The sequence below is a fragment of the Pecten maximus genome, chromosome 14 (assembly GCF_902652985.1).
Source record: "Pecten maximus chromosome 14, xPecMax1.1, whole genome shotgun sequence".
NCBI classification, from domain to species: domain Eukaryota; kingdom Metazoa; phylum Mollusca; class Bivalvia; order Pectinida; family Pectinidae; genus Pecten; species Pecten maximus.
Window position 1 is genome coordinate 30,235,840 of NC_047028.1, and position 17,204 is coordinate 30,253,043.

General features: G+C 35.4%; 1 protein-coding gene across 2 annotated transcripts in view; it reads right to left on the minus strand.

Moving 5' to 3' along the window:
* LOC117341695 (beta-arrestin-1-like) overlaps positions 1 to 17,204 on the minus strand; it is a 76,813-nt gene that overhangs the window by 14,494 nt on the left and 45,115 nt on the right. For both annotated transcript variants that reach the window (XM_033903551.1, XM_033903552.1), the window contains exons 2-9: positions 15,217 to 15,247; positions 12,776 to 12,836; positions 11,205 to 11,446; positions 10,042 to 10,101; positions 6,397 to 6,464; positions 5,485 to 5,620; positions 4,813 to 4,897; positions 1,475 to 1,547 (exon numbers count right to left, since the gene is read on the minus strand). In XM_033903551.1, the coding sequence (XP_033759442.1) occupies positions 1,475 to 1,547; positions 4,813 to 4,897; positions 5,485 to 5,620; positions 6,397 to 6,464; positions 10,042 to 10,101; positions 11,205 to 11,446; positions 12,776 to 12,836; positions 15,217 to 15,247 (756 nt within the window). The remainder of the gene's footprint in view (positions 1 to 1,474; positions 1,548 to 4,812; positions 4,898 to 5,484; positions 5,621 to 6,396; positions 6,465 to 10,041; positions 10,102 to 11,204; positions 11,447 to 12,775; positions 12,837 to 15,216; positions 15,248 to 17,204) is intronic.

Genomic DNA, 17,204 nt, shown 5'->3' on the forward strand with positions numbered 1-17,204 from the left:
TAAAGACTCAGAAATGTACCTTTTTATATCAATTATATATAATTAGTACTGTACTAGACTCATTCTGATGGACTTTTTTAGATTTCTTAAAATTATGAATAAGAAAGAAACGATTTCTGATAATTTATGTCTAAAATAATGTGAGGATAAAAATTTGAGAGTAATCGTTTTCCAAATTGGAAAGGGTTGTCCATTATAAAAATTAAAAATTATTTAACAAATGTGTAAATATTGCAGTCTATCTTGTAGATAAATAATAACAATTTGCAGTCTATCTTGTAGATAAATAATAACAATTCTAACTTGCTGAATTCAATCTTGTAGATAAATAATTACAATTCTCAGTTTTTGAATTCTATCTTTAGCCTTAAGAGTAACATTGATATCTAGACCTATATTAGTATACAGGGTATGGGTATGCTATTCGTTATGAGCAGTGTAATTTAAGGGTGATCCACGGTAAAGTGTTTATTGGCAGCATGGCTCAAACTAGGTACTGAAACATTTCATTTCTGCAAATTCAAAAAGTGACAAAATAAAAATTCAAAGGACTTCAAATACCTTTTCCTCACCATTTTAGACTTTGACCTATAATTAAGACAAAGGTCAAAGGTTATCTCAAATTGAGTTTGACTCAATGACCTTCAGTGTCCTACCTAATTAAAGCATTCTTCTAAAATATCATATTTGAGTTCAGAAAACATAAATTAAGACAAGTCCTTTAGATAGTGCATATCCGTAACAAGTATTTAGAATCGGACTATCTTACAGACTTTACATTAATGAGGTTTTTTTTTATGCCTCAAATTCAATACTTCATGTTCCCATAAAAACAAGAAATACAGTTTTCCAACCCAAGACAATCGCAAGCTTTGATATAAAAATTATCAAAGGGCCATAACTGTGTACAGATTGGAGTATTCCTCCATTCTGAGGAGTTCTTGAATAAATAATTTGCAATACCAAATATGCTCAAAATAAGTGCGTCACATGGACAGATAGACCGAGGACAAATATAGAGTTCCATCCAGTAATTACTAGTGCCAGACACTGAGGCCTAACATCTGTAGGTATTTTTTGTTTTTGTTTGTTTGTTTTATTTTTAGGCTGTAAAACTTATCCTGAATGTATTTTGTATCCAATCCATGATACACTTGATTTCTGATAATTCCCCTGTGTTATAATAATACTGCATTGAAACCATTATGTTTTAAATATTCATGAACAATTTACGAATGGCTAAGAGAATATATGAAACAGACACCATAATAGTTCTCGGATACAGGCTATCATTTCTGCAAAATTTGATTTCTCAAGAATTAAAGCATGTACCTGGTTATTTATTAGTATTAGCTGTTTAATTATACTTTGACAAATGTCAAATACAATCTTAAAGATCTGGTACAACATACAAAGAGCCCTCGAGCTCCATGGCAATGACAGACACAATTGATAAAGATAAGTAAAAACTTACTCGCTTTCCATGTCAGCTACTGTGCATTTATACTGCGCAGTGGAGAAAAGACAGATATCGGCAAACTGTCGTACTGTGCAGGGAACAGAAATTGTAGTTGTTATATATGCATCGCAAGAAAGGCCAAGCCAAAGTAGAAATGTTGTCAGCACACTTTCAAACAATGATCGTTTAACTTGATATTAAAGTCTTCAGATCCAATGAATACATAGAAATTCATTTTGAATTTGTATTAAGTTACAATTCATTTGTACAATAAATGAGGATTTCAAATAAGATTCATATGAAAATTGTTTTTGAATGATTTGTCTAAAATTTAGGGACAAATTGATCATGGTTAACTGCTAACATGGCTTTTTTTCACTTGGCCTTCATCAGGTTTACATAAGCTAAAAACATTCAAAATCAAAATTGAAATAAAAATAAAATTTGTCAACAAACGCATAAATGTCTATCATTCACAGTGAATATCCTGTCTTGTAAATATGATACATTTTCACACAGTCAAGAAAATGTTCCCACTGGGTTACAAATCAAAGTCACCTTCATGCTAGTTTCGACTTCGAAACCAATTCTGTTCATCTAACAAATTACGCATTTTAAATTCAAACCATGAATGTCATTTTTTTTTTATTTCATAGAAATTTCATCATATGATAAACCAGCCCTTGAGCAGTGTTGTGAATGATAGATACCAGTGTTTGATGACAGCAATGAGTACCGACCGCATGAATCGGGATGTGATCATGTGACGATCATGTGACTTTCAGTATGCATACAATCAGGCTTCAATTTGCCAAACTGTGACAATCTTGAATGCTCAAAACTACACACAGATTCGTGATAAAGAAAAATTATTGATGTTGAAATCTTTTTATGGACAAAATTTAAAAGGTTAAATGACCTCTGATCATCAAAATCACAATTTGGAAATTGAAACCTTTGCATTTTCATCCAGGTATGTGTTCAGAATTCATATATAAAACATCCTTTGACACACATATATATATATATATATTGATAATGTGTGAAAAATATCAAAGGTGTGTGATTTTAAACGATTAAATATTTTGAACAAATAATTGTCTGTGAGAAAAGCACACTTATTTCAGAAATCCTTTTGACTGCCTTTACGGAGCCTCATGCAGTTGAATATATCTGAGGTACATTAATACTTTGACAGTTTTATGCAAATTTAACAAGATCGGTGATTATATTTAGGTACATCGATATTGTGACAGTCCAACTTATATATAATCAGGGGGGATAACTCCAGCAGAAAGAAAACATCCGAAAGGAAGGGTAACAACAAGGGAGAAAGTCTACACAGTATACCTTCAGAACCAATGTACATTATCCAAATATAAAACTTTCATCTTGATGAGTCAAAATCTGTTTAGATTTAACTCTATTATCTAGTTTAACTGAAATAATGCCATAGATGCACTAGATTTCAAATGTCATAAATCAGGTAGTAGGGTAAGAGGATACACAGAGTATACTAAACATTAATCCAAATGTTGGAGGTCTGGAGTCAAGGTTGGATTATAATCAGAGTGTCAAATGTCATAAGTCTAATAGTACGGTAAGAGGATACACAGAGTATACTAAACATTAATCCAAATGTTGAAGGTCTGGAGTCAAGGTTGGATGATACTCAGAGTACACTAGACTTTTATCAAAATGTCTCGGACATAAGGGTCAGAGGATACTTGGAATACTCTTAACTTCATCTTATCCAAATGTCACAGGTCTGGAAGTAGAATTGGGGGATACTCCAGGTACAATCTATAAATCAACTGTCTCTATTCTTACTCTGGTAATTATGGAAAGGAAATGCTTCATCAGACTTGTATCTGCTGAAGACAGTTCTAAAGTCTCTGATCTATGGACAGGGCCAAAGTTACCCGTGTTTGACCAGATAAACATGGGTCAACTCTCCGTTGTCTGGTCCTGTCATAAACTATTGAAACAGTCCGTAGTAGGCACGAGTGGTTCATTAGGAAGTGTGGGATGGAGGAGTGTGATTGGGGATCAAGGGTAGGAGCTATACACTTCGAGGAAGGTCGTATACGGGGGCTCCAACTCACTGTGGCTCTATACCCGACACATCTTCATCATTGCTTGTTTGCTCATACAGACTGAACTCTGAATGCTGGCAAACTGTCGGCAACAAAATAATCATCAATGCTATTACATTATTGTTGTTGAGGAAGCAGGCGTTAAAACTTCACTCTAGTTTCACTTTCCCTATAGTTATCATTGACATCCACTCTTATCCATTTATCAATGAAAAATCATTTGGAAAGAAAAAGAAGAATGACTTTTCCTGAAATAACGGATATCATTACCATAAAGATACAACAAAATATAACGTATCAGGATAAAAGATGGGAGTATAGGAGGACTTCCTGGCAATCCTTCAACAATGTATGATGTCATGTCATCAGAATCCCAGTTCAAATTCATAACATAACTGTCTAGGTATAACTTCATGGATCTAATGTCTGTTATTGAAACCAAACAAAGCTTCATAACTGATGAGTTGTGCTACTATTGAAATTGGTTGGATTAATATATATATACAATGTATAGAGATAAATATGTTTTTTGTTTTTGTTGTTGTTTTTTTTGCAAAACCAATGATTTTTCTTTATCCAACTCATGCTTACATTTCATCACAGCTCTAGAATACTGAAACAAATGACCAATTAACCAACAGCCAAGATATACCAGCCAATCACAATCAGGCTTAAAGACACCAACAGCCAATCAGAAGCTAAACTGGCAGTTCAAAAACATCAGAAAAGGTAAGGTTTATTAACACACAAACAGCCAATCAGAACTAAGATACAGCCAATCAGAAGTGAATAACTGGCAGCCAATCAGACATTAACACCAACAGCCAATTAGAATTAGATATAGGACACAAACAAAAACAACTTAACATGTACCTTCATTCAACATCACACTTACTGTCACATTACATGACAAATCGCTAACCTACATTGTATGGTGGACAGCAACTCACACATTCAAAAGCTAACACATGGATGGTAACTGGGACAGAAATGGGAACAGATGATTGCTATGAAAAGATTCTAAGGATATCAGATATTGATAATGTCAGAAAAATACATAGGCATGGGGAATTTAGGAAATATGTAAATATACTTAAGTTCATTACAATGTACTCTTAATCAGATTTGATAATCTATCTTGTAATGAGAAGCCCTTTTTTTGCTTACAAACCCAATTGGATTATCTCCCTTGTAATGAGAGCCTACCTGTAATTGAACTTTTTATCAGAAGTATGCTGATGTAACCTAAACTCTCACCTGAAATCTTGATTTTTTTCACAGTTTTGTTGGTATTATTATCCACCAGAACATTGACAGCGATATTTTCACCGTGGTAGTATTTCTACAACAGAAAATAAAGAAAAATACTTTTACAACAAACCAACATGCACCACATATTTACATATACAGCTCAATTTTCTGATTATGTTTTAAGATTTTATTTATCAAAATTGATGCAAATACGTTGTATTACTGTATACACACTTTTATTTGCAGTCTCAGATTTAAGCATACAATTGTATTTCCATATTTGAACAGATCACAACAATGATGAATTGCAACACTCAAAGAAATTTTCATTGAAATATTATATTGAAACTGCAATTAGTGCTATAATGATTAAGCCCAAGGCTTCGAACATAATCAGGCCTATATATGGGCCTTAACAGATTTTTTTCCCCAATTTTTTCAACAAACCAGACATTGTGTCAGGGCCAGAGGAAACTCGAGCTAGATATTACTGGACTCATTGTATATAAAATACTTTTTTTGTCCAGAGAAGCCTCCAGCTTGATATTGCCCGAACTCATTATATATAACTTACTTCTTTGTCCAGAGGCTTTGTGTGAACTCATTATATATAACTTACTTCTTTGTCCAGAGAAGCCTCTAACTTGATATTGCCCGGACTCATTATATAAAACTTACTTCTTTGTCCAGAGAAGCCTCTAACTTGATATTGCCCGGACTCATCATAAATTCTTTGGTGGCTTCTGCACTGGGCTGTGGGGCGGGCTCCACTGGAGCGTATGTCAGCTTTCGTATGGCTAGACGAACCGAATTCCTAAAACAAGATGTCCCAGGATTTGCAAATTAGAGGAGACAATATCAATCAATGACATCTAACTCTGTTTAAGGACGTATCATATCAATTACTCATCAAGTCCTCATTTTGAGTTCAGGGTACCATTTCAAAAAGCTTCGTAAATTAACCAATTTTGGTAACTTTTACGTAAGTCAGATTTATGAATTATATACTCAAGATAGAAACCAGGTTTAGAATGTTGAGGAGGGATGCCGGCAAAATACTCATTGTCATGCAAGTAATTTTACGCCTATTCGTAGACTGCGCCAACAGTTAGCCTATTTTAAGAGCATTACGTAAATCTGTGTGCAGCAAACAAAATCTGTAAAAATTGCTTTGTTTCTTTTTGTTTTACCACATGACAAACAATATGAAATTGGAATTTTACAGAAACATTAGTACTGATATACCCAAGTGTACAGGACTTGGGTCTAGGACCAGCGCACACTTTTCACCCCAAACACGTCGTCTTTCTTAACCTCCATGTTAGAGAACAGTATATTTTTACCAGGAAAACGTACAATTTTGATGTAAGATACGAAAAAAGTTACGAACACCTTTCTGAAATGGAGTTACAACTTTGTAAGTTTTGCGTAATGTTTTCGTTAATATTTACGAAAATTCGTAAGTTACAAAGCTTTATGAAACGATACCATGATGTACATTTGTTCTGATGTAAAGCAGAAAAGCAGCATTTCTTACTGTACCGGACCAGAGATCTGAATCTATAGTACACAATAAAACACTAAACTTGCCTCTTATGTGGCTTCTCCTCAGCATTCTCCGCTACGTAGGTCTTCAACTCATAGTCGACACCACAGGGCTACACAATAAAAGATGTCATCAACTAAAAAGTCACCATCTTATGACGATACAAACTCTTAAATACTAGTAATATGTGCATGGATATAATTAGACTGTATTGTTGTCATTAGATACAGCAATAAATTTAATACGCAGTACATATCTATATATACAAACAATGTTGTTTACTGCACAATTGAAGAAGTCGTGATTGCACTAAATTCAATACAGAACCAATGAACTGGGTCGGACAGGGACAACCGTGAAATTTAATAACTGCTGTGATTTCCTGTATTTGCCCGCTCCGTTAGATTACCCCCACAAGCAGAAATAAGGGTTTTATAATTTGAAGTCAGCAGATTGCCAGCTCCAGTACACTGACGATGGTGATCTGCTGTGAAGTACAAGTTTAGTACTGTAACAGAAGAATCCCCCCCCCCCCCCCCCCAAACTGTTTGTGTTTATCTCTCACAATTTACCTATATGACAGGTGAAAAGTGTTAATAAACATATTTCTAGATTTACTTGTGAGTTGTTGTTACTTGATATGTCCACACACAGGTAAATGTATATTTCGTATTTTGGACACAAACACCAATCTCTGCACCTGGTAGTGACACCATGAAAACACATCAGTCAAATTGGATCGAATAGCCTGCAGTTTTTGTTTTTGAAAAACATTTTGTCGGATTGCCCGCTTCACCAGATAGCCTACAGAACATATATTTTTCAATGTTTTATATCATATAGCCCACGGGCATTAAACATGAAACTATCTTAAACAGTACTGTGTCACTGTCAGTCAACCATCATTCAATTACCATAACTACTGTGATAGGTTTTTATACAATACACAATGAATTGGTCTAATAAATACAAATGTTTTAATTTTACTCTAACATTCAGTATCTGCATGGTTAAATGTTTGCATGAAATTAACAATAAATCTCCCTGCAGGAAGAAATGTTTGGCTCACAACTTAACTCTTTACGTACTCATTCAAATTTCGCGGTCGCTACCGGAAGTGAATGCTGGGTAGGTCCTTTGTGTATTGGAGCATATGGCTATCACATCAGACGTCGATAAAACGATCTTTTACTGATCTTTTACTGTTGTATAATGCTTAATATTAAATGAAGTTTATCATATGGAACAAGTACTGAGTACGGAAACTCTTTTACCCAATTTTTCCTTTAAAATACGGCGAAATCACCAGGCAGAATCGCGGGAAATGACATGTTAATCGGCACATGTGTCACACATGTGCAAGAAATCACGCAGCCAAAACATCGTTTTTTCGGTGTGTAAATATATTTTACGTATTTCTTACTTATTTTGATGATAAACGTTACTCAATTATATATATATTATCGTTTTTAATTGTTTTATTGTGTTTAACACCTCAACAATCTCGCAGAAAACGAAAGTAAATTTGAGGCCGCCATTTTGTAGCTATGTAAACAGCTCGGCATGAACCGGCGGAATTCTTTGAAATAGACAATCTTAACGAATGAATTATGCTTCTGGTACGTAAAATATACCATCAATACAATATTTACATTGCTTTTTATTTCTTAAAAACATCATTTCCGTGTCAATTCCTTCGTATGACTATGCTAAACCAGCAAGTAATATCAACATCTTTTGCGATGTTTTACGACGATTTGAGTCGTCACAAAGGATGGAAGGCATGTTAATTGCGACGTGTGTAGTCGTCATGAAGGATACAAGAGCACATTTTTGTGACGTCTGTAGTCGTCGTGAGTACGGAAAGAGTTAAGGGAGACAACTCTGATAATTGATTTCAGTGATGTGATTTTTTACACCTTAAGATGTTTTCTTTTACATAGAATATTGTGTACTCGTATGGACTACCATTATGTTTTTTTCCTAATTTCTCCATGTCCACATATAAATGCAATAAGAATATAATCATATATTACACATTTTTTATATCTACACAATGAACGTATTTCATATACAGTGCATTCCACTTAATCGGGTAACGCTTAATCGGGTATTTCGTTTAATTGGGTAAAATTTCAAAAACCAAAGCCATTTTCTCTTAAATCATGTTAAAAAAATTCGTTTAATTGGGTTGGAAAAGTCGTATTTTTCGGTTATTCGAATAGAACAATCGGGACAAAAAATAGAAATGCTCCGATTTTCACGAAAGTCATCGCGTATTTCTTTAAGTTTTAGACATTTATCAACAAATAGTGTAATTTTGATGGTTCAAATGTCAAAAAACAGTTAAATATTACCTTAAACGGTAATGTTATGTCGGGGTTTTGTCATGTTCAGAACTGTGTTGTTGTTGATTCTGCCTCGTGTGGTTTTTCCCCAACAGGAAGTCGACTAAGAATTGTGGGTAAAATTAAATGTTATTTTTAGAGTCAGCAGCAGGCAAAACGTAATGGGGTTTTAAAAGCATAATTAAGCGACTAGACAATTAAACTTTTACGTCTGGGATGTAAAATCTTCGAAGCAAAAACCAAAACAATAGGTTTTTACCTGGGTCTGATATTGCTACAGATCGATTGATATCACTGCTTACTGTATGTGGCGAATCCAAAGTGAGGGGTTCGCCACGGGGAAATGTGACGACACCGATACACAGGTGAGTTAAAAATCAGTAGCGAGCAGTAAAAGGACAGACGCCCGACGTTAGCTCATAATTCCTATTCAGGTTAGGATTAGAACTGGTTAATAAAAAAACATTACATTGGATTTCGTGTTGTTTTATCAGTGACTGCCAGTGTCAAGTTCGTATAAATTTATACCACAGGAAACGACCTAAATAAACTCGGTTTCTCCGATCTCTGTGCTTTGGTAATTGGAAATAATATGGAATATTTTAAACTTCAAAGCGAACATAAGAATGTCTCTATGATAAACATGAATGATTTTAGATGTAATTGTCGGCGAGTCCTTAGATCGTATGTCAAATTAGGAACACACGGATGAAACAGGGATGTATGACCCCCCGATTTGAGGTGCTACGATTGTACTGTGCCGCGAATAAGAAAATCATTAAGGTTTTGTTATTTTAATACACACATTTTTATACAATTAGTAATAGTAATCTGACAATTTGACATCAGTAAAAGCACAAACAAAAACACCGTTTATTAACAATAATAACGCAAATATTTTCATCCAAAATCGACCCAAGTCTGACTACCATTACGGACCAAATCCAAGATGGCGACAAGCATTTCGGCTTATCGGGTAAGTCGGTTAATCGGGTAAAAAGTCCCCGCAAATAGGCAACCCGATTAAGCGGAATGCACTGTACCGATAATTGACATAAAATATCTACAAGAGAATACCTGTTAAATATCAATAGGTAATTTTGGACACAAATAATATAAATGTCATATCTGTAAAAGTAAAATCTGCTATGACACAGGTAATATGCTAAATGCTACATTTAGCTTCCTGGGGTAACCCCCGGGGTGAGTATACGTAATAAACAGGAAATTACGATAGCTTTTCATAAAATATCTCATACACCGATACAGTATTATACACAAAACTTCAATGATTATCCTGAGAGACAAACACTGGACCAGACAGGCCTAGTAGTCGCTTACCTTGCCAGTATCTCCTGGGGCTGGCTGTAGAGTAACAGAGGCTGGCGCATTTGGTGGCAGCTGAAAAGATTGGTATCAAACACAATATAGATACCTGTACATCTTACAGCAGAACACAGATACCTGTAATATCTTACAGCTAAATACAGATAACTGTAACATCTTACAGCAGAATACAGATAACTGTAACATCTTACAGCAAAATACAGATAACTGTAACATCTTACAGCTAAATACAGATAACTAACATCTTACAGCTAAATACAGATAACTGTAACATCTTACAGCTAAATACAGATAACTGTAACATCTTGCAGCGGAATACAGATAATTGTAATATCTTACAGCAAAATACAGATAACTGTAACATCTTACAGTAAAATATAGAAAACTGTAATATCTTACAGTAAAATATAGAAAACTGTAATATCTTACAGAATACAGATAACTGTAACATCTTACAGTGAAATAAATTACAGAGATAAACATATTTATTAGTTACTGTACTTAGAAATATGTCAGATCACCTTCAGTCATTGCCAGTAAATGGGCAGAACTAAAAAGTATCTCTTCACTATTAACTCTTTCTGTACTCATTCAAATTTTGTGGCGCTACTGAAAGTGGCTGCCAGGTTGGTCCTTTTTGGATGTCGCTTTTCGAAGCACATGGCTCTAACTGCTAGCATTGTTAAAATGTTTTATGACAATGTGGCATTATAATATCGTTATGTCTCCAAAAACATTTGCTGCAATCTATCGTATGGAATGAGTGGGAACTTGTTAACCTTCCCGAGAACAATAGGAATGACAACTGATAATCTTCTCACTGAGTCACTTGTGTATAAATTATCACTCATTCGTATCATCATTTTTTCGCTGCATGCACAAGTTACACATATTCTTGAATGACACTTGTAGATGTCTACTGTCATTCTTATTTGTAACAAACAGCTAGTAGTTATTTACATACTACAGAAAATCTATCTTTATTAAAATACCAACATTCTTTTTTCCTCCTGATATGCATATTTTCAACAATTTACAAATTAAATCACAGCAAATTTTTTTCTTAAATTTCATAAATGATAAATTATAATGATGCTCTGATCAAAATTAACAGCAATATCTACTCCTAATTGCATGGCCATTTCCTAAGATATTACCTCAAAAAAGAATGGATAAGCATTTGGTCCCAGCTTTTTGATGAGGCGTTCTTGTAGTCTGGTCAGCGGTTTCTGCTGTTCCTTTACCGGGGGGTACACCTGCACCGAGGCCAGGAAAAGGTCCTTACGGAAGGTCAAACCTAACACATCAAGATCTTCCCGACCATAACGGAATGCGGCAAGAATATGTGCAAATACCTTGCGTTCCTTGAGGTACTCCGGGTCTACCAATATTACGCCATCTACAAAAGTCAACATTCAAATCTTCGTCTCCTATCTCACATTTTTTATTCATTAAATGTCATTGTAATATAAGTGTATATAAACATAAATTGTTTACATCAATGTTGAATGTACAATGTTTACAGGTCTAATTCCTGATTTTATTTATTTTATTGAACTTATTCTTAAACTGATGACATCATGTGTATCATGATTGATGACTTCCCGTTACCATGTGCATTGTACACTTTAATTTGTGTACTGTGACCTTGTGAATGGTGATCACGTGTATGGTGACCTTGTGAATGGTGACTTCGTGTAAGATGACCTTGTGTATGGTAACCTTGTGTAAGGTGACCCTATGAATGGTAACCCTGTGTATGGTGACCCTACATGTGAATGGTAACCTTGTGTAAGGTGACCCTATGAATGGTAACCCTGTGTATGGTGACCCTACATGTGAATGGTAACCTTGTGTAAGGTGACCCTATGAATGGTAACCCTGTGTATGGTGACCCTACATGTGAATGGTAACCTTGTGTAAGGTGACCCTATGAATGGTAACCCTGTGTATGGTGACCCTACATGTGAATGGTAACCTTGTGTAATATGACCCTATGAATGGTGACCCTGTGTATGGTGACCCTACATGTGAATAATGACCTTGTGTAAGGTGACCTCGTGAATGTTGACCTTGTGCAAGGTGACCTTGTGTAAGGTGACCCTGTGTAAGGTGACCTTGTGTATGGTGTCCTTGTGTAAGGTGACCTTGTGTATATATGGTGACCTATGTAAGGTGACCCTACTTGTGTATGGTGACCCTACATGTGAATGGTGACCCTACATGTGTATGGTGATCTCGTGAATGGTGACCTTGTGTAAGGTGACCCTACATGTGAATGGTGATCTTTTGTATTTTGACCTTCTGTATAGAGATCTTGTGCATGGTGACATTTAATTTAGTGACCTTATGACTGATGACCTTATCTACAGTAATATTGTGTAAGGTGACCTTATGTACAGTGACCTTGTTTTTAAATGACCTTGTGTATCATGACCTTGTGTACGGTGACCTCGTGTATGGCGACCTTGTGTATAGTGACCTTGTTTTAAGTGACCTTGCGCATGATAACCTTGTTTATAGTGACCTTAAGCTTGTGTATGATGACCTTGTGTATGGTGACCTTATTGTGTAAGATGACCTAACAGTGACCATGTGTTTATGAAGACCTTATGTCCAGTGACCTTTTCACAGTGACCTTCTGTACAGTGACCATGTGTTTATGAAGACCTCATGTCCAGTGACCTTTTCACAGTGACCTTCTGTACAGTGACCATGTGATACTCACCAACTGGGTCTATATGAGTCAGATGGTCTATAAAATCTCTCTTTCCGAGGTAGGCTGTTATCTGTAGTAAAATAATATACACCATGTACACTTCTGTATCGCTATATATATAGTTAATGTGGCCAAATGATACTGGTTTTACGTTATTGTCAGAAAATAATGCTTCCATTAATTCCCCAGTGTCATAATCAATTCTAACAAACAGAAGACAAATTGCTGAATTGGGGAATTTCATCCAATGCAACAACAAAATTGACCATTATGGTTCTAATGGGTCGGACATGCTTTTACTGCTTATCAAAAGTATGTAATTACAGTCCATCGTTTGTAACAGTTTAGGAAAAATACAATATTTGAACCTAGGATCTCAACAGATTCTACAACTAACTTTTACCTAGAACAAATTTTACGACTGTTTTGAACTACCTGACAAACAGTTTTAACCGGACAAGTCTCAATTATACAGACTAATATTTTGAAAATGAACAAGAGGCCCATGGGGCCTGTATCGCTCACCTGGTTGGATTAGACCAAATGTCAAAATAATGTTCATATTGAATTTGTTTTATTTGTAAATCTCTAACAATGCTATATATGGTTATAGTGTGGGAATCCGAACTGCTTTAAAGATTAATATAGTCAAGACTCTCTAAAGGTCTGAAAGACCTCAAGAATTGTTTTTTAGAACATGCATGCATTAATCACTTTATAACTAGTAGCGATTTAAAGGAATTACCTCTATTTCCCCTATTGGGCCCCACCCTTTTGGCCCCTCGGAGGGTCAGAGTCACCATTTATGCAAAATCTGTTCCCCTTCCCCCAAGGATGTTTCTGACCAAATTGGGTTCAAATCCATTCATAACTTTATGAATAGTAGCGATTTAAAGGAATTACCTCTATTTCCCATATTGGGCCCCGCCCATTTGGCCCCTTTGGGGTCAGAGCCACCATTTATGCAAAATCTGTTCCCCTTCCCCCAAGGATGTTTCTGACCAAATTGCGTTCAAATCCATTCATAACTTAATGCCAAGTAGCGATTTAAAGGAATTACCTCTATTGCCCCTATTGGGCCCGCCCCTTTGGCCCCTCGAAGGTCAGAGCCACCATTTATGCAAAATCTGTTCCCCTTCCCCCAAGGATGTTTCTGACCAAATTGGATTAAAATCCATTCATAACTTTATGACTAGTAGCGATTTAAAGGAATTACCTCTATTTTCCCTATTGGGGCCCCGTCCCTTTGGCCCCTCAGGTGTCAGAGCCACCATTTATGCAAAATCTGTTCCCCTCCCCCCAAGGATGTTTCTGACTAAGTTGAGTTCAAATCCATTCATAACTTTAAGACTAGTAGCGATTTAAAGGAATTACCTCTATTTCCCCTATTGGGCCCCGCCCCTTTGGCCCCTCGGGGGTCAGAGTCACCATTTAAGCAAAATCTGTTCCCCTTTTGCCAAGGATGTTTCTGCCTAAATTTGGTCAAAATTCAATAAGAACTTCTTGACTAGTAGCGATTTGAAGTAAATGTTGACGGACGATGGACGGACGGACGGACGGACGAAGGACGGACAACGGACGCTGCGCCATGACATAAGCTCACCGGACCTTCGGTCCAGGTGAGCTAAAAATGAACGTGAGAATGGTCAGGGAAAGAAGGAGTGAGAAAATAAGGTTAGATATAGGCAGGAAAGGATTGAGGGATGGAGTTAAAGGCAGGCACAAATAGGGAGAGAGAAGGAGAGGAATGAGGGATGGAGTTAAAGGAAGGGACAAATAGGGAGAGAGAGAGAGGAATGAGGGAGGGAGTTTATGGCAGGGACAGATAGGGAGAGAGAGGGAGAGGAATGAGGGATGGAGTTTAAGGAAGGGACAAATAGGGGGAGAGAGGGAGAGGAATGAGGGATCGAGTTTATGGCAGGGACAAATAGAACTGCCACCAGGATGGCCGACTAATACCCCCACAATCTACACGAGTCAATGGTGAATTGGAACTGTTAATTAGAGGCCAACTAAGATAACCCAGTAATATAGTGACCAGTTGCCATAGCAACCATAATTTTGAGAAAAAGAAAGTGAGATGCACATCTGCACACGGTCCTCTATATTTGTTTGAAGTTTCATTAAAACCTACAAGGGAAGAATATATGGGATTGTCATAAAAGATCATTACTCCATAATCACTAAAACCAGTTTTGTAAACACATAGTAATGATATCATTACATACAATCCATCTGCCATGTGACATGATGATGGATAAGATACAATAAAATAATAAATTATCCCGGTCTATTGTAGACGCACTGTTAAAATTCCTCTTCATAACTGTTTTTTTGTTTTATTTTCTCCAATAAAATCATTATATTCTGAAATATTTTAACTTACAAGGAATGTGCATAGAGTGATATATATACGAGGTGTATAAATACAGACTATTTGTGTAACTTACCTTTCCATTTGGGCTACTCTTCTTAAACACCCTGAAAAGAAAAACAAGGAAAAGTTAAAACAATGGAAAGAAAACATTAACAACAAAAGAAAAACAAAATATATTAATAAATCAAAACTAAAGCATTCTGTAAATTTAAAGACTTACAATTAAGATTTTAAGTACATCCAATCTTGACCTGCTACAATCAGTACACAAATTTATAGGCCCTATGTTATAAATTATGTTCAAGGCTGCCATTCAATCTGATTCAATTTTTTTTTATATGCATCATATATTTACATCCAAATCAAATACTGTAAATTAAAATACTGTAAATGAGAATACTTCAAGTTATTTAACAAACATTATATTGAGATCTGAATTGGAAAAACACTTACCGGGTAAGTCAGAGTTTGAAAGTATTTTCTAAAATATTTTTGACATTATATTTTCATAATTATGCTTTTTTGTTTTATAATTGCCAAACTGTATAAAGTAAATCTAAATCTAAGTAAATTGAGAATTTGAACATTTTTTATAACGTAATTCTAAATTAAATTTGAACTTTTCTTCAATTTAGAAACAATTACAAATTAACAAGAAATTTCACATAAAATCATCAATGATTCAATTATAACCGATATCAGGTTGGAACCATAACTCTGAATTGGTAAGATTTTTTCAAGGTGTGCCAGAATATAATTATATAGCTACAGCTGTGTACAAGACATTTTTGCTATATTGGGTGCAGTTAATTGTAGTACTACATTCCAATTTGCAAGTTCAGGTTTAAATTCAAATAATTCATGAGTCTCACCAACCATGTACAATTATCTCCATAAACATGCAAAATATACTGCAAAGTGACATATTTTAAAATACAAAGTCATTGTGTTACTGATAAAAAATATAATTTCCTTTGTATAAATTTAAAACAGCTTTGCAGCTACCAACAAGGTAGAATATAAAATGACATTAGTCTTCACCCTCGGTCAATATCTTAATTTTACCAGGTTAGTATTAACCATATACTGACCTCAATAAAGGTCCATAAATTATCATAGACTACAATATGACCCTTTCTGGATGAAATTGTTCCTGTTGCATCATACTGGTAAAATGTACTTTCGTTTTATTCAAGTATTATATACATGTTCACTAAAGATTGTGTACATTTTAAGAACACATGTACAGGGACAAACTCCATCACTGGTATTCTATAGAAAGCCTGCTATATCTATGCTAGGATGCCAAAACATGTTCAACTCAAATTGGGCGTGGACTATTATTACCGTACTGTAATTATCTTCAAATATTACCCCGTTTTATTTTAATTAGTGTAAACATTTGTAATTAGGAGTGCAGTTTTAGGAGGGCTTACTTGTGAGCCAAACTGTCTAAAAGATTGACAAATCTGCGAAAAGCAAGAGGGCTTATTTTGTGGACAGTATTTTGGGATAAATACGGTAGCTTAGGTAACTAAAACACAGTGTGACAATTCCTTCGGGGTTGTCTTGGTAAACCATTGCTGCTGTAGCTTCAGACCTGTTCACAGCATTAGCTAAGACTGAAGGATTTACCTTCAACATACAGTAATTACTGTCGCTTTCCTTCACAGCAGAGAAAATGTGATTGTCTTGGGATAAGCGTGACCAAAAGAGATATTCTCTTTGATTAAAAAATGCTCGATAATGAGAGCGCCAAAATATTGGTGATTGTATTTACAAAGCTCAACGGTAAATAGGCTCATTTTTAGCCTATAGTAAAAACTCAACTTCATCAAATCAGGGAAAGTGATCTTTTTATACCAAATGGATTCTTGGAGATTGACCAACAGCGACCTAAATAGAAATTCTAAGGAAATGAAATTTCTCCAATAATCACCATGTAACCTATAATGGGCTGACTGTTTGTCCACAGAGGAAGCTGTACTGTAGTATTCACAAGCTTATAGCCACAAAAAGATAAACATCCCTTGAGGAAGAACCTTAAATACCAGACAATAA